Below are 19,547 nucleotides of genomic sequence, written 5' to 3' on the forward strand. Positions count from 1 at the left end.
TCATCTTCATCTTCATTTTCATCTTCAGAAGATTTATCAGCTTTAGAAGCTTCGAAAGCTTTGGTTTCCTCACCCTATTCCTTCCGTTCACCCTTATAATTCGGTTCAACAGAGGGTGATGGATTATCTTCATTGTTCTCAACTGCATCCTCACAAAGGTATTCAACCAGGGGACTATTGATTTTCAAGCCCGCACTCTCTAAAGTGTCCCAAAGTGCCTCCTTTGGAGGATCTTTCCTACTTACACAAACCTCAACATTATTCACCTTCACGTGTTTCATGAACCCTTCAGACTCTCTTAGGTTCAGAAAACCAGCCTAAAAAAAGGCTTCGGATCGATGTTGCGTTTCTTCAACTCTCTTGATAGGTAATTAAGTTGTTGTGATGTATCTTTAAAAGTTTGCAATACTTTGGATGTTAACATCTGCCGATTATTAAAAACATACATTTTTAGTCTAAAAACAAGAAAGTATAGAAAATTGTGAGTCAATTTCTTCTTTCAACATACATGTTCACCATCTTCAAGTAATTCCAATAAATTAACTAGAATCTCAGGTTCTTTATCTGTTAGGTGTGCCCTTGCTCTGCCCAGTCCAAAACCACCTGCGCGAGCTTCTAATGTTAACAATGTGATGTCATCCCATCAAGAGATGATTGGAAAAGACCTTTCATAAGGCTGGAGTACATCATTCACAAAAACACCATCTAGGTAGCAAATCTGAAATAAAGGAATGGGAAACATGTTAGTAAATATTTCATATGTATAAATCATATACAAGTGAGTAATTATCTACCAATAAAAGGGTTAGAGGTCCATCAAAATATGGATTTTTATCTTTTTTTTCTTTTTCTTTCCAATTTCTTACACTTTCAACCAATCGTTGTAGTGTGAAGTGGCACCAGTTCAGGTCCTTTATGTTATCAACATCCATTAAGGATTTGAGAATTTTGAACCTGAATTAATAATATACATGTGTAAGTATTCACAAATACAATTAAATATATATAATATGTTTGAATACATGTTTACCTAACTCGTGAATTTTGAACTGGACATAAAAAACTTGAGACAACAAAGACAACAAAGTCGATTTTAAAATCGTTGTTTGCACTTGTGTTACTTAATATCTTGGGTATCATAGAACGTGTTTCAGGAGCTGAAGTTGATTCTTCCCCGCTCCATCCCTCAAGAAATTAAAAAAATTAGGGTCCTTATTCTTGTCCGCCCCAACGGACTCAACTACGTTCATTGGCCCTCTCGGGAGGTTCAACACGAGCTGGACGAGATCTTCATCGATAAGGATCTCATCATCGTTGGCCAATACTAGAGAACTCTTATCTGGGTCGAAACATCTGACTACGTATTTCGAAAAATGACCTGGGGAATTGGAGACACCCAATGTAAGAAGAGAACCAAACCCGATTTGCTTCACAGTTTCCTTCTGTTCTACGCTCAATTTAGGAATCATGTGAAAAAGGCCATGAGGGGATGATCTTGTTAGAAATACCACTTTCCTTTTTTTGATGGTTTTCGTTTTTGGGGGAGGTGGTGGTAACTCTTCTTCGACAGGTGTAGTAGTTGTAGCAATATCAGTGGTTTTGGGGGGAGGTGGTGGTAAATCTTCATCGACAGGTGTAGTACCTGTAGCAATATCAGTAGCTTCGACAGCAACTGTAGAAACTGATTCATACGTCGATGACTTCGTATTCGTATTCGTATTTCTCTTCCTCTTCCTTTCATATTTATTCAAGTAAAACCTCGAATGCATTATTTTCGACGGGATAACATAAATCATTATTTCACAAAAGAAATGGAATTAACGGGTTTAATATTAATAAAAAAACTTTAAACACAATATGAATCAAAATAACCTACCTCTCCCGTCTATTGTCGGCATTGTCGTTGGATTCAGGATTTGGGGCGGTTTCGTTTATGCTCTTACAAAGTATCCATTGGCATGTTGTTGACTTCGTTTTGTTGTGACATTTTCATAAGAAATCCTTGTAGAATAGAAGAAAACTCTAAGGATTCAACGTTCAAAGAAAGATGATCGTTGAGAGATAGAGAGAGAATATGAACAATTTTTTATGAAAATAAAGAGTGAGATTTGTAGCGGGAAATATATGTTTTAATCCTTCATAAAGAGATTATAACTTCACAGAAATTATAACATTAACGACACAAGGTTGAGTTTTTAAATTAATAAATGAAGCTAGCTTCACAATCATTCCATTTTACATGGCACCTGGGCTGGGCGAAGAAGTCTTCTCTCGAAAAACGTCTATTCATTCCTTTTTACATGGGACCTGGGCGAAAGAGTCTTTGCTCAAAAATATTCTATTCGTTACATGGCGCCTAGGCGCAGTATTCTTCGCTAGATTCTCTAGACATATAACATAATTAAAGCGAAGAATTCTTCGCTGCAAAGCGTCTCCTCGTAAATAAAATTTGGTAAATTTTTTAAATATAAAAATAAGTAATTGAAGCGAAGAATGCTTCACTAAGAAGCGTCTATTCGTCAATTTATTTATTTTTAATTTAAAAATATTTTATTTTTGTTAATTTTTGTATTTACATACATGAGTAAGTGTATTTACATGATAGGTAAACGGTCTTTTCATGGGTGTGTTGGAGGTTTTACATGAATGTCAGGGTACGTCAGTATTAAAATAATTGAAGCGAAGTATTCTTTGTTGCAAAGCGTCTCCTCGTAAATAAAATTTTAAATTTTTGTAAATATAAAAATAAGTAATTGAAGCGAAGTATTCTTCGCTGCAAAGAGTCTCCTCGTAAATAAAATTTTAAAATTTTTTAAATTTAAAAATAAGTAATTGAAACGAAGTATGCTACGCTGCAAAGCGACTTCTCGAAAATAAAATTTTTAATATTTTTTAAATATAAAAATAAGTAATTGAAGCGAAATATTCTTCGCTGCAAAGCGTCTCCTCGTAAATAAATTTTTTAAAATATAAAAATAAGTAATTGAAGCGAAGTATGCTTCACATAATGTTATTTTTAATAAATTTTTTAATTTTTAATCTAAAAATAATTTATTTTTGTTAATTTTTGTATTTACATACATGAGTAAGTGTATTTACATGATAGGTAAACGGTTTTTTCATGGGTGTGCTGGGGGGTTTTACATGAACGTTAGGGTATTAAAAACCTTTGAAGCGAAGTATTCGTCGATCTAAAAGCATATCTTCATTTCGTTGAACGGGGCGCCTGGGTGGCGTATGCTTCGCTCTTTACAGCTTCTCTCCATTCCTTCTTACATGGCGCCTGGAGAGAATTTAGCTTCATTGGTAACAATATATCTTGATTCCTTTTGACCTGGAAGCTGAGGGAAAGGAACTTCGCTCGTAACAATATATCTCCATTCCTTCTTACATTGCGCTTAGAGAGATGTGAGCTTCGCTGGTAACAATATATCTTGATTCCTTTTAATCTGGAAGTTGGAGGAAGGGAGCTTCGCTCCGTACGTTAACTAGACATTCCATTAACGACGTATGGGGTGAACCCGGAATGAAACCCGGGTTCCGAATTCTCCTTCTCTCCTCTTCAACCCAGCTTGATTTATTAATATAATAATAATCTTATATTTTGATTGGTCCGCAACCGGGAACATGGTAATTGGTAGCAAAAAGATCCGGATTGACTAAAAGTAAGATATCCGATCATATCAATAGTATAGTTAGTGAACATCTATTCTAACATGTGACTAGCTAGGTATAGTCATGATATGTCCAAATAATGCAAAATTAAATCATGAGAAGTACATACAATTTGAATCCCAAAATTAATTTACAAATAAAGAAATATCAAATAATTTTATTATGTCTCTATTATTATTATTAGTTTTATTTACATTTATAAATAATAGAAAAAAAAGTGAAAAAAATAGGAATCAAATAAAGCATTAGAGAAACAAAAGTTCATTAGTTTTATTATTATGTTTTCAATTTGTTTTTTTTTATGAACATTTGAAGTTTGATATCTCATTCTCTAATGATCTAAATCAAATAATTATTTTTCCCATTTGTTCATCTATGTGTTGACTATGCATTCATGAATGCTAATATGTTAGTGTAACTAAATGGTTACCGGAAATTATTTACAAGTTTAAATAAAAGATAAAAACTCCATTAATCCTTATTACATTTTCTTAAATAAGTCTCATAAACCCATGAATTTTCATAAATAGTAAATATAAAATTTGTTATTTAAGAATATAATTAGACTTATATGTTTTTATCAACTAATGTATCTGTTTTGATTTTTCGATTGAGATCTACGGAGTTTATTTGTAAATAAAATATCAAAATTTTAAAAATAGCTTTAATAAATTTTACGAGTAACACTTAAATGGGTTAATACGTTGTTGTTACTCATTTTAAAATATAAAAATAATTATTATTCAAAATAAAACTCCTCATATATAATTGACTCAAATTTTCACTCATATAACGGATAACATCACCCCATTTAAATCTTTATAATTTCACTCTCTAAACATATAAATCTAAGATATACCATATCATTTAAATATGTATAACTTTCTTAAATTTAGACTATTGTCTCGAATGAGAAATATGGATACTTTAATCATAATACAATCTGTGATGGTTGAATTTCATTTATAATTGTGTGTATTTATTTTGTAATTAATCTTGTGATCTGTTGGTTGTTTAGTATATTGGACAACGGAATCTCCATACCCATTACACTGACATGAAGATCTAAATCTCCCTATATTGACCAAAGAAATCCCCAAACTCATTATACTCATATGAAGATCTAAATCGTTGTGAGCGCATTACCTGATAGACTTTCATTACCATCAACAATATAACATGACTTGTATGCTCATATAAACCAATATTTTTTTCTTTCGACTTCACAATTTAGACCTATCAAATTTATTTATAAATAAAATACCAAAATTGAAATAGATATTTGATAAATTTCACCAACACTTTAATCTATAAGAATTTGCTAATATTCCTTTTCAAATTTAAAAAATTGTTTATCCTACAATTTGAAATAAACTACTCAACTCATTTATACCCCCATTAGGCTAGTTTCGTCACATATAACTCACTCACTCAAAGTCACACCCACATATATCATCATTATTTTTTTTTTTATAACTCACTTAAAGCATCAATTGGGATTTAAACCATGGTTTTGAATGTGAAATATGAACCCTTACAATTGTTAAATTATATTTGTAATTTTGTTTATGGATATATATTTTGTACATGAGTTTTTTATATTGGCCCATAAGATACCCATATTATAGACACACATTAAAATTTAGCACCCACATATATGATATACCCCTATTATTCTCATTTAACACTCCATTAAGTTTGAAATATAAACATTTTAACCATTAAACTATTTTTATTGTTAAATTATATTTATAATTTTATGTATGAATATTTGACTTGCAGGTTTATCCCTATATTAACCCACGAGTTATCCATATCATTAAAACTCACAATAAGATCCAAATCATTGTGAGTGTGCACTACGTTAATTTTTCATTAACCATTAACAATATATCAGGACTTATATACTCGTGTAATCTAATGTATATATTTTGATGTTTCAATCTAGACTATGAATAACACTTCACTTTATGAATATACTAAAACTTCTTTTGAGGTTAAAAAAAATATTTATCACATACCGTGTCAAATTTGCATTCAAAAATGATATATAACAATTCAAAATAAGCTCTTGAACTCAAATATACTACCATAACGCCTAAAAGTGGTCGGCATTTAAAAGTGATTTTCGACTCCATAATTTTTGCCCTATAACTCACATTCCTCTCAGATCCCGAATGGAATGAGAAATCAAAATGATAGACTAAACTAGAATCTATTTTAATGTCAATTTTATTAGATCACATGACTTAATTTCCCCTCGAATCTCGTAAAACAAGATAATAAATTGACTTTCTCAGAAGTCATCTCGTCTAAAGTAAGGTGAGAAACCAAAAATATGGTCTAACAAAATTTTGACTACCTTTGACTTTTTAGAGTTGTCACCAAATTTACTCTTTAAGAAATTGAGAAAAGAAAAATGTTTTGCATTTTTAAACGCAAATAAGAGATTTCAATTTGGGTGGTGTTTGGTTATATGTGAGAAAGGGCATCGAAGTTGTGTCTTACATACCAAATTATTGTCTTTACTCTAAATTTTTAGTCATTTTACATAAAATATTTCTTTTACACTTTACTTATTTTCCAAACCTAGTACATGCATCTAAGTTATGTCATGGTGCGAAAAATATATAGGTAAAATTGAGATAAGATAAGGCAAAATCTCAATGATACATGAAACATAAAATAAAATGAAAATAAAATAAACTCCAAACAAGGGCTTATGTGATTATTTTATTTTTACTTTGTTGAAAATATTTGTTTAAATATATATATATGTATGTATACATATGTATGTATACATATGTATGTATGTATACATATGTATGTATGTATACATATGTATGTATGTATACATATGTATGTATGTATGTATACATATGTATGTATGTATACATATGTATGTATGTATACATATGTATGTATACATATGTATGTATGTATACATATGTATGTATGTATACATATGTATGTATTTATGTATACATATGTGTATTGTTGGTTAATTAGATGTTCGCAGCGGAATAATTTATAGATCTAATCTAATCATATGATCATGCATAATTGATAAAATCATGATATATAGTTTATAGAAATATACCTTTGATGCGTGAACCGGATTAGATCTGGTAGTAATGAATAGTCGAGAGCCCCACGTGTTGCTCATCAACTTGGTCCACACGAGCCCGACTAGATCTCTTTACTTTCGACTGCTAGGAAGAAAAAGACAAAGGGGAAGCAATCCAATTGCTAGATTAAAAGATGATTTCTTCCTGTTGGAGTTCTCACCGTAATATAGCAAAAACCGTTTTAAAAGAGGAACACTTCTCTCTCTATTCACTTCAGTTTTCTTGCAAATAAGTGAATCCTTTTGTATTAAATAAAATTCCATAATTAACCATTAATTATATATTATTTTATTTCACAAATAAATAATATTTCTTATTGTTAATAATATCTAATATGTATTAATTATATATTATTTTATTTCACAATCTTAACTCCATAATTAACCATTAATTATATATTATTTTATTTCACAAATAAATAATATTTCTTATTATTAATAATATCTAATATGTATTAAATATATATTATTTTATTTCACAAATAAATAATATTTCTTATTATTAATAATATCTAATATGTATTAATAATTAACCATCTTTCTCATTTATCTAGTCGGTCAACTCTAAGTGTGTGACCTCATAGGACCCGATTATAATAGTTATAGGTTTAACTCCATTAATCATAGTTGGCTTCTAGCAAATCACTACGACTCCTAAAATAATCGGATTAAATTATATCTGTTAATTTCTCCTATCCAAGTTTAGTCATTGCACATTAAATTAAAGGACACAATTCCTTCAATCTCCCACTTGTCCTTAAACAAGTGTGCAATATAATATACATTTGTCTCTTAATGTCTTATTTGATGATATGGTAACATTCATACCTTTCTATCAAATATGTTTCTTGAACTCTGAGTTTGAACTGTCAATTAAACGGATGATTCATATTAATCCATCCGAGCATGCAGGGGCGGAGCCAGAATTTGAAACCTACCCGGGCTAATTTTTTATTAAAAAAAATCTATCCGGGCTAGTTTTATAGTTTGCTGTCACCAATGTCTTTTAGTGACGGGAAATAATCAACAGCGACGGTAATTTACCGTCGGTATTGATAAAAATACATATAGGTTGTTTAAAGCTACCCGGGCTACAGCCCGGGCCGACTTGTACTTGGCTCCGCCCCTGCGAGCATGGCCATGCATTTTCAGTTCTCGCTTTTCAAGTGGCCGAGACACCATTCCTGTTCAATGTATCACAGTATACATGAAGTAGGAGGACTTCTCCATTCTTGTATGACTATGGCTCCCACTCAATTTTTAGCAATCCCAACTACTGCCTTTATAACTCCCTTTTACGGAAAGCGTTTAACAGTGTCAAAGAAATACCAATCATCAAGTGAGGCCACAACATACTCATGTCTGAGAAATCTACTAAACATGGTTTAACTTAAAACTCTACAATCTCTTTTGGAGAGTCTTAAGGTGGGTCAGTCTTACATGTATCATCCATACACATATATGTAATTGACTAGACATCTCCATGTCCTTATATCCCATGAAACCTGACGCTATCAGTTAGCTTACAATATAGTAACTTATAAAATCATCTATGTCCATTTGATGATTTCAAACTATAAACTTTTAATAATTCAAAACTTCATTTCACTTAATGGGGTTTCATTCACTAGAATACTTAAGGTGATCCCATTTGTTAATAATGAATTATTTGGACATATTATTCAATATCGATAAAAACAATATAAATAAGGATGAAATATCATATATCATAAAATCATCAAGTCAAACATAAAACTGGTGTCTAACACTCATAAATACATAATGTAATACAAAAGAAAACTCAAAGCCATTCTCCAATGTGCTTGAGACCCTTAGCCCTAGTGTGACTCTCATGCTTGGGCCTAAGCATAGGTTTGGTTAATGGATCTGCAATGTTGTCATCAGTATGCACCTTGCACATCCTAATATCACCCATAGTGATGATGTGTCGAATAAGGTGATACTTTCTCATAACGTGTCTGGATTTGGAGCTCGAACTCGGTTCCTTTGCCTGAGTTATGACACCATTGTTGTCACAATAGATGTCGATAGGCATTGAAATGCTAGGAACAACACTGAGTTCATCTAGGAACTTCCTCATCCAAACGGCCTCCTTTGCTACTTCACTAGCAGCAATGTACTCAGCCTCTGTTGTAGAATCTGCTATAGTACCTTGCTTGGAGCTCTTCCAGCTCACAGCTCCTCCGTTAAGGATAAAGACATAACCCGATTGAGACTCAAAGCCATCTCGGTCAGTCTGAAAGCTTGCATCAGTATAGCCTTGTACGATCAATTTTTCATCTCCCCCATATACTAAGAAATCATCCTTTGTTCTTCTTAAGTACTTCAGGATATTCTTAGCTGCACTCCAGTGTGCTTCTCCAGGACTTGATTGATATCTGCTACACATGCTCAAAGCATATGCAACATCTGGACGTGTACATACCATGGCATACATGATAGATCCTATAGCAGAAGCATATGGGATCTTGTTCATTTTCTCAAGCTCAACAGGTGTTTTAGGACACTGCGTCTTGATGAGATATACACCTTGTTGAATGGGTGAAAATCCCTTCTTGGAATCTTGCATCTTGAATCTATTAAGAATATTATCAATATAAGTTTCTTTACTTAATCCAAGAAGCCTCTTAGATCTATCTCTATAGATCTTAATTCCAAGTATGTACTCGGCCTTTCCTAAGTCTTTCATTGAGAAACATTTCTTCAGTCATTCTTTTACAGACTCTAGCATCGGAATGTCATTCCCAATAAGTAGTATGTCATCCACATACAAGACTAAGAAGGCTGCCTTACTCCCACTAAACTTCTTGTAAACACAAGGATCCTCTTCGCATCTAATGAATTCAAACTCTTTGATCTTTTCATCAAATCGAAAGTTCCAACTCCTGGATGCTTTCTTAAGTCCATAAATGGATTTCTTAAGCTTGCATAGCTTCCCAGCATGATTTGGATCTTCAAAACCTTTAGGTTGTGTCATGTACACATCCTCTTCCAAAAAACCATTTAGAAAAGCGGTTTTGACATCCATTTGCCATATCTCATAGTCATAATATGCAGCAATAGCTAGGATTATCCTAATGGATCTAATCATGACAACTGGTGAAAATGTCTCGTCATAGTCTATACCATGAATTTGTCTAAAACCTTTGGCAACTAGTCTTGCCTTGTAAACAGATGCATTTCCATCCTTGTCATTTTTGAGTTTGAAAATCTATTTGCTAACTATGGGTTTTACCCCATCTGGAAAATCTATCAAGTCCCATACTTGATTTTCAAACATCGAATCCATTTCAGACCTCATGGAGTCAAGTCATTTATTGGAGTCTAGACCCGTCACTGCTTTCTTATAGGTCAAAGGCTCACTATGTTCTAGCATAAGAACATCAAGGCTTACATTTAAGATGAAATCATCATAACGTCTTGGTTGTACCCTTGGCCTTTCCGATCTACGAGTGGGTTCAACTTGTTCAACAACTAAATCCGGAACATGATCTACAACTGTTTGTAGATCCTCTTGTTCTAGTTCTTGGATGTTCTGAGGCCCCGAGCCTTCAAAAGTAATCATCTCTGCATCGACATCATCCATGTCATTTTGTTGTTGAGTTTGTTGCTCTTCATCATCTTGAACTGTTTCAAGATGAATATTTCTCCCACTTGACTTGTTGGAAAGGAACTCTCTTTCCAAAAAGACACTATCCCTTGCAACAAATATCTTTTGCTGAGTTGGATTGTAGAAGTAATATCCAAAACTTCCTTTTGGATACCCTATAAAAAAACATTTATCTGATTTTGGGGCAAACTTCCCTGTTTGTAAATGCTTTACATAAGCTTCACATCCCCATATTTTCAGAAAAGACAACTTTGGAACCTTTCCAGTCCATATCTCATATGGAGTTTTGTTTACATTTTTGACGGAGTCCTATTTAGTGTAAGTACAACGGTAGTGTGGACATATCCCCAAAAGAATACCGGAAGATTAACAAAACTCATCATTGATCGGACTATGTCTAACAAAGTCCTGTTTATCCTTTCAGACACACCATTTAGCTGAGGTGTTCCTGGGGTAGACAACTGTGTGACTATCCCACAGTTTTTCAAATGATGATCAAATTCGTGGCTCAAGTACTCACCACCACGATCAGATCGAAGTGCTTTTATTTTCTTGCCACTTTGAGTCTCTACTTCGTTTTGAAATTCCTTGAACTTTTCAAAGGACTCTAATTTATGTGACATAAGGTAAATATACTCATATCTACTCATGTCATCAGTAAATGTGATGAAGTATCTATAGCCACCTCTAGCTTCAGTGCTCATTGGACCACATACATCAGTGTGTATTACGCCCAGTAATTCAGTAGCCCTTTCAAACGTTCCTTTGAAAGGTGACCTTGTCATCTTGCCCACCAGACATGATTCACATGTATCAATGGATTCAAAATCCTTGTCTTTTAAAAGCCCATCTCTGTGGATCTTCTTCATGTGATTCGCACTATTGTGACCCAATCGACAATGCCATAGGTAGGCCTCACTCAAAATATTTAATTTTTGTCTTTTGTTATTTATGTTATACAATTCTGATTTGAGATCCAATACAAAGAGTCCATTACTCATTGGAGCAGTCGCATAGAAAATATCATTCTTAAAAATAGAAATATTTCCATTTTTAATGCTAAATTCAAAACCTTCAGAATGTAATACAGCAACCGAAACAAGGTTCTTAGTAATGCAAGGAACATAATAACAATTATTCAGTTCTAATATTAAATCAGAAGGTAAAGATAGACTTAAATCTCCTACGGTAAGTGCAGCAACACTTGCTCCATTTCCAACGCACAGGTCTATCTCTCCTTTCTTCACTTGTCTTTTATTTCTAAGTCCCTGCACATATGAAATAATGTGAGCACCACATGCAGTATCTAATACCCAAGTAGGACCATTATTTAATGTGAGAACATCGGTTGTCATAATCTGAATAATATAAATACCTGAAGTGGAACTCACAGTCCCGTTCTTCTTGTCTTCTAGGTACTTGGGACAATTTCTTTTCCAGTGTCCCTTGGCCTTGTAGTAAAAACAATCATGATCAGCAGCCATCTTTGGCTTCTCACCACCCTTGGGTTTGGCAACTTGCTTGCCTTTCCCTTGGTTATTGTTCTTTTTCTTAGCCACCTTCTTAAACCCCTTCCCATTGTTGACATTTAGAACTTACTTCTTCTTGTCATCGATAATATTGTCTTCAGCATTTTTAAGCATGTTATAGAGCTCATTCAGATCATGCTTTAGACCATTCATATGGTATTGCATTCTAAATGGTGCAAAACCATCATGTAAGGATCTAAGAACAATATCAGTGGCCAACTCTTGGTCATATGGGGTCCCCAGATTTTCCATCCTCTTGAAAAGCCCAGTTAGGCTAATCACACGAGGACTCACTGGTTTTCCCTTCACAAGCTTGTTATCAAGTATAGCCTTGTGAGTCTCATATCGCTCTATCCTTGCCTGATCCTGAAACATCGTTTTCAGTTCAGTTATGATAGTATAAGCATCAAAATGCAAAAACCTATTTTTCAATTCAGGCTCCATTGCAGCTAACATGAGGCAAGTAACAGGTAATGCTTCAGTTTTCACCCGAGTTGATGTTGCCTTCTCCTCATCTGATGAGGTTCCGGTCACAGTAGGAACAGGGGTAGTTAGGACGTCCTCACGTCCCTCAGACCTGAGAATAATTCTCAGATTCCTTTCCCAATCAAAGAAGTTCGTTTCATTGAGCTTGTTTTTCTCAACAATTGAGCGTAGAGAGAATTTCAAATTATCGTTCGACATATTCTACAGAATATAAATGACATATAAATCAGTTTATGTTTTGAAATTTGCAAAATACTTATAATTGAACAATTTAAAATAAGTGAATGCACATTTTATTCAAGTTTTTATAGACCCTTATGAATAAAATGATTCTAAGATCCCATTACAGACAATCCCCAACGTACTTTTGCACTGCCTTAGGTCTTGTGTGTTCAAGGTAAGTAACAATTACTAATTATAACTTCTTATAATTCTTGGTTGATGATCCACATTCAATGTAGGATTCATCCCCATGCCTCAAGATCCAAAAATTTGCCTTTTGGTCTCTTGTTGGGTACAACCGTATCAAGGTTTATGAATCCCCGTATAGATTCATACTCAGGAGCCTAAGGTTGAGGAAAGACACCCTCGCTTTTGCGAAACCTATCCAACCAAAACTATAAACTTCACGGGTCATGACACGGAAAGGCATTGCCCCAATTTTCTTTAGGAACTTAAGTTTTGATTGTCTTTTATTTATTAGTGAAAATTATTATAAATAAAAACAATGCAATGAAAATTGTGATCCTAGTATGGCCCCTAAGATGCAAAAAAAATATATAAACAACTAAACTTCTTTAGTCTCCATGCTTGCACCCTTCATGGATCTCCATCCTTGAACTTCATGGTTCTTATTTGTATTACATAATTATTTATAATAATCTAATTATCAAAATAAATTACAAAATACATAACGATACGTAGATCGTGTTATAAGAAAACATAACGATGCTCATATCGTATTTCTGGGCCATACTAGAAAAATATTAATATTTAATAAGTGGGATTTCCTAACTTTTAGAAAACAAATATATCATATTTATTTGATCCAAATATTTATATAATCCAATTAAAATAAATATTTCTTTTATTTTCTTAAAGATAGTTTTACATCTTAATCTATGTAAAATTATATCATCGATATAGATCCGCATCAAAATTAACAGTAAATTTATTGATCCTTTCAATATATGCAACCTTGCGCTCTGATACCACTCTTGGTTAATTAGATGTTCGCAGCGGAATAATTTATAGATCTAATCTAAACATCTAATCATATGAGCATGCATAATTGATAGAATCATGATATATAGTTTATAGAAATATACCTTTGATGCGTGAACCAGATCAGATCTGGTAGTAATGAATAGTCGAGAGCCCCACGTGTTGTTCCTCTACTTGGTCCACACGAGCCCGACTAGATCTTTTTACTTTCGACTGCTAGGACGAAAAAGACAAAGGGAAGCAATCCAATTGCTAGATTAAAAGATGATTTCTTTCTCTTGGAGTTCTCACCGTAATATAGCAAAAGCCGTTTTAAAAGAGGAACAATTCTCTCTCTATTCACTTCAGTTTTCTTGCAAATAAGTGAATCCTTTTGTATTAAATAAAATTAAATAATTAACCATTAATTATATATTATTTTATTTCACAAATAAATAATATTTCTTATTATTAATAATATCTAATATGTATTAATTATATATTATTTTATTTCACAATCTTAACTCCATAATTAACCATTAATTATATATTATTTTATTTCACAATCTTAACTCCATAATTAACCATTAATTATATATTATTTTATTTCACAAATAAATAATATTTCTTATTATTAATAATATCTAATATGTATTAATTATATATTATTTTATTTCACAAATAAATAATATTTCTTATTATTAATAATATCTAATATGTATTAATAATTAACCATCTTTCTCGTTTATCTAGTCGGTCAACTATAAGTATGTGACCTCATAGGACCCGATTATAATAGTTACAGGTTTAACCCCATTAATCGTATTTGGCTTCTAGCAAAGCAGTATGACTCCTAAAATAATCGGATTAAATTATATCTGTTAATTTGTCCTATCCAAGTTTAGTCATTGCACATTAAATTAAAGGACACAATTTCTTCATATTATTAGTATGTATGTATACATATGTTTGTATGTATACATATGTATGTATGTATACATATGTATGTATAACATATGTATGTATACACACATACATATGTATATATACACACATATGTATGTATGTGTACACACATATGTATGTATGTGTACACACATATGTATGTATGTGTACACACATATGTATGTATGTGTACACACATATGTATGTATGTGTACACACATATGTATGTATACACACATATGTATAAACACATATGTATATATATATATGTCAAAACGATGTCGTTTTATCGTCTTCTTTGTGAATTCTAGCAACTCACGATAATTTCCGGCGATCTTCCAAAAGCTCTAGCTTCTTCATCTCTTGATCTTATCTTTCCATTTTTCTTTCTACTTGTTCGCATTATCCTCGCCTACAATAGTCCTGTGCCTATTAACCTTATCTTCTCCTAGAACTAGGGTGCCTTATATACACATATGTATGTATATACACATATGTATGTATATACACATATGTATGTATACATATGTATATATATATATATATATATCAAAACGATGTCGTTTTATCGTCTTCTTTATGAATTCTAGCAACTCACGATAATTTTCGGCGATCTTCCAAAAGCTCTAGCTTCTTCATCTCTTGATCTTATCTTTCCATTTTTCTTTCTACTTGTTCGCCTTATCCTCTCCTACAATAGCCCTGTGCCTATTAACCTTATCTTCTCCTAGAACTAGGGTTCCACGAATGAGGATAGAATTAGGAATAGAACTTTAGATGATCAAATTGAACTTGAATCCATCCTCCTCAACTGACCTAAAGCTACTATTAATAGTCCTTATGTGATTCTCTATCAATCCATCAAAGAAATTGCACATATTACATACAAAATCGAAGAATTTAAATTCCGGCCAAGAATAGTTTTCTATAAAAACTTCTCCAGTGATCACTGTTTCGATCTAAGCGTTTGGAAAGCTTCCAACACATCCTTGGAGTGCTCTCCAATTGTTTGTGAGCATCTAGATCCTTTGTAATTCGAATTGTGTTTGAAAATTAGTTTTTTTCTAATTTTGATTGGTTATAGAGTTTAATTATAAGATTTATTTGTTTAGAATCAATCCCTAGATGTTATATGAACTTTCTGTTAAAAGAGGTTTGATCAAATCAATCTTAAACAAAAAAACGAAAATTTGAATTGAAAATCTGGATTTTTTAAAATTCATGTTCTTGAGTTTTAATCTTGTTTTTTTATTTAAATAGTTGATAAACATGTTTGTAAACATGTTAGGATGATTTTCAGATCACGATAACATCATTCCGATCAATTTTGATCAAACTGTAATTTTGAAAATTTTGAATTTGGATTTTATCTTCAAAAATTGTTACAAAACTGCTACGATGTTCTTGTTTTGGTTGTGTTAAACTATGTTCATCATTTCAAAGTTAATGGAACAAGAATTAGGCCTTGAAATGTCATAATTCAAAAGATCCCAAATTTTGACCTAAAATTGGTTTTTTAAAATTGATCTTTGTAAAGATCGATTGATCGTGATTAGGGTTAGGGTTAGGACTTTTGTTCACCATAATCATATGAATCATCTACAACTCACAGATCATGATTCCACGATCTATATCAAAATTATGGCTTCTCTAATTCTTGACCAAGTCAAGAACATTCGGTCAATTATTAATTGAGATCAAGTACCGACGTTCTTGAGTTAGGGCCAAGATTGAGGACTAGTGTTCTTGAATTAGGACCGAGACTTAAGACCGATGTTCTTGAGCAAGGACCAAGGAATCAGACCGAGGTTTTTAATCTCGGACTGAGAAGTCTGGCCTGGGACCGAGCCTCCTAGGTCCACGACCGAGAAACCTAGATCTAAGACCCAACCTCCTAGACCAAAGACCGAGCCACTAGAGCCTAGGACCGAGCCCTCCGGTCCCTTGATCCATGCTCTCGAGACCTAGTCCAGACCACCCCGGTCTAGACCAAGTCCGTTCGAACCCAGATCACTAAAATTGAACCTAAATCCTAGGACTCTGGTCATAAGGCTTGTATGGTTCCACTTTTCAAAATCCAAAATCATTTTTGTAATTTTGGAACCCAAATTCATTTTCAAATAATCCCGAAAGGTTAGAAAATAATATTTAAATATTCTTGGGATATTTTCTAAATAAGTATTTTGTTTAAGGACCCGTTTGTAATTTATTTTTAAATTCTAACACTTTTTAGATATTTTTTAGAGTTTTATTCAGTTTTATATCAATGCAATCACAGGTACGCCCTTTAAAATAATTTTGTACAATTATTTACGCAATTTAAATATATCCTTGTTTAAGACCCCCGAACTACTAATTAAAGAAAATAAATCTTATAATAGTTAGACTTTGTTTATTTTAAATTTAAAACTATCATTCGACGGGTGCGGAGGACATAGCGTGAAAGCCCTTCCCGAGCGTAACCAAAATCTGAACCCCTTATAAAAACTCTGGTGTATAATACATTTGTAAACGTACACCCTTTTTACTGATTTTTTAAAAGTCATTTGGCGACTCTATTTTCAAATAAATCATCTTTTAAATTAGTTATATTTAATTAATTTAAACTAGGCTTTAACCAAATTGTTATTTGGTCCCTAAATTATTAAATTTTGAATAAAATTAATTACTTTTATATAATTAATTTCTAAAGCTACCAGGTATCCTCAAAATCTTTTAAAATAATGTTTTCTTTTAAAAGGCATATGTCATGCAAACCAAGGTTGAAACGTACCGAACCTCAAACTACCCACGTTATTCCCCGAATTGCCACGCATCGTCTAGACATGTGTTATGCTACGGGGGAACGATTCATGGGGGTTATAACTTATATATTATTTTTTCCTCTTAGAAAAAATCAAAGATTTTCATTACTATTATCACAAAATTTTGTTCTACTTTTATTCCGAGGCTCTTAAAAATCAAATTGTGAGTAACAAATACACTTTTTTAATTATTATTTTAAAATAATTTATGCATATTCTTTCAATATTCATACATCAATCATTTAGTGAAGAACTATGCAAATATTTACATATTTTATGACTTCACGGCGAATTACCCTAAAAATAATTGTGAAGATGAATTGTCCAAACTAAAAGTTGAGTCAATCTAATAAAATGTTGTCATTTTAACTTATATATTAAATTCTTGTTTATTTGTTTTAAATTTAGTTTAACAAAATATATTTGTTTTTTTTTGTTAAGTCTAGTCAACTTGATTAAAATGAACTTAGGAAATAAGTTTATTTAAAACAACATTGTTTATATTTTGGGCTGACAGTATTTTGATTATGCGTGGTTAATTAGAATAAAACTTAGTTATGCGCAGGTAAAGCTGGAGAGCTTAATTTAATATTACTAACGAATAAGACTAAGCTGTAAAACTATCTCTTAGCAGGTATATCTCAAGGAAATGCAAGTAGACGTCTTGGTAGATAGATGTCTTAAGTCGTGAGGCACAATTAGATGTCATCTAACTCCTTTAGAAGTGGTCTAAGGAGAGCGCGAGTAGACGTCACCTAACTCCTTTAGACGTGGTCTAAGGAGTGCGCGAGTAGACGTCGTATAAGTCCTTTAGACGTGGTCTACAGAGTGCACGAGTAGACGTCGTCTAACTCCTTTAAACGTGGTCTAAGGAGTGCGCGAGTAGACGTTGTTTAACTCCTTTAGACATGGTAAAAAGAGTGCGCGAGTAGACGTCGTCTAATTTCTTTAGATGTGGTCTAAGGAGTGCGCGAGTAGACGTCGTCTAACTCCTTCAGACACGGTCTAAGGAAAGCGCAGTTAGACGTCGTCTAAATCCTTCAGACGCGGTCTAAGGAAAGCATGGTTAAACGTCGTTTAACTTTTTCTTAGATGCGGTCTGAAGAAGAATCGTAGTTAGACGTCTTCCGATTTGATCAGACGTCCGAAGGAGCGTTTGCTTCTCTACTCAGCTCGTCTACAGTGTTCATTATTAACAGTCTAACAAGCCAGCTGATCTCAACAAATGAAAGACTGTCACGTATGCATTTATCATTCAAATTTCTCACATTGTACCTCTCTAGTACAACACAATATCAGAGGATATTCGACACACTATTAGTCTTGTACGACCACGATTCCAATGCTCATAGTCTGTTGTACTTTTGCACTATTGGCGGTCGTCCAACGGACACATAACACATGTCCACAAAGAAGATTCGACAGTTGATGTTCTTTAAGTATAAATAGATACCCAAGGACAACAGACGAACAAGTTTTTGAGTTTTTTAGTTTAGACACACACAACTTGTTCTCTTGATCATTCTGAGTTATTCTTTCTATTCATCTCTCACTCTAAAGCTCAAGAGAAAAATACTCACGCTGTGAATATTTTGTAATTCATCTACTATTCTTTGTGTGAAATTTCAGTATTGTAAATTGAATAGAGGTTATTCTGTTCAATAGAGAGTTAGCTAGAAGTTCAAAAGTAGACAGTTGTTAAGTCATATGGTTTATGACTGAGTTTGTGTAGTGTGTTCTATACCAATCAAAGTCTTCTAGTAAATATCCTTCCTGTAGAGGAAGAAGGGGTGACGTATGAGCTTTATCTCTGAATATCCATAAGACTTCCTATGTTCATTACTTTCTACCATTTGCATTCATCTGTCTTAAGCTTGAAATCCAACAAACTGTTCCACACTTGAACTTGTTCAAGAGTTTGTGAAGATTTGCGAAGAATAAAAACATGTTTTAACTTCTAACAGAGTTAAAATTGAATTGAAAGTCATAAGCGGTTAACTGTAGTCACACCCCGTCTTTATTGTTAACACCGATCCTAATATTTTAGCTAGTATGTAAAATTATAATACATTTTAGGATAACAAATATAGTTTTTGACATTTTTATCTAAAATTGATCTTAATATTGATTATCCCTTAATTTTTATT

The 19,547-nt window shown here is 32.7% G+C and overlaps 1 protein-coding gene across 1 annotated transcript; it reads right to left on the reverse strand.

Annotated features, from left to right (window-relative positions):
* Positions 1-8,603: 8,603 nt before the first annotated feature.
* On the reverse strand, positions 8,604-9,299 carry LOC124934074 (secreted RxLR effector protein 161-like). The gene has a single exon (XM_047474548.1). It carries the CDS (start codon positions 9,297-9,299, stop codon positions 8,604-8,606), a length of 696 nt encoding a protein of 231 aa, XP_047330504.1.
* Between the last annotated feature and the right edge of the window lie 10,248 nt (positions 9,300-19,547).

The sequence above is a fragment of the Impatiens glandulifera genome, chromosome 1 (genome assembly GCF_907164915.1).
Source record: "Impatiens glandulifera chromosome 1, dImpGla2.1, whole genome shotgun sequence".
NCBI classification, from domain to species: Eukaryota; Viridiplantae; Streptophyta; class Magnoliopsida; order Ericales; family Balsaminaceae; genus Impatiens; species Impatiens glandulifera.

What these genes read in the sequence shown, in the direction of transcription:
- LOC124934074 (XM_047474548.1), bottom strand. Translation starts at nt 9,299, where the DNA reads ATGAACAAGATCCCATATGCTTCTGCTATAGGATCTATCATGTATGCC.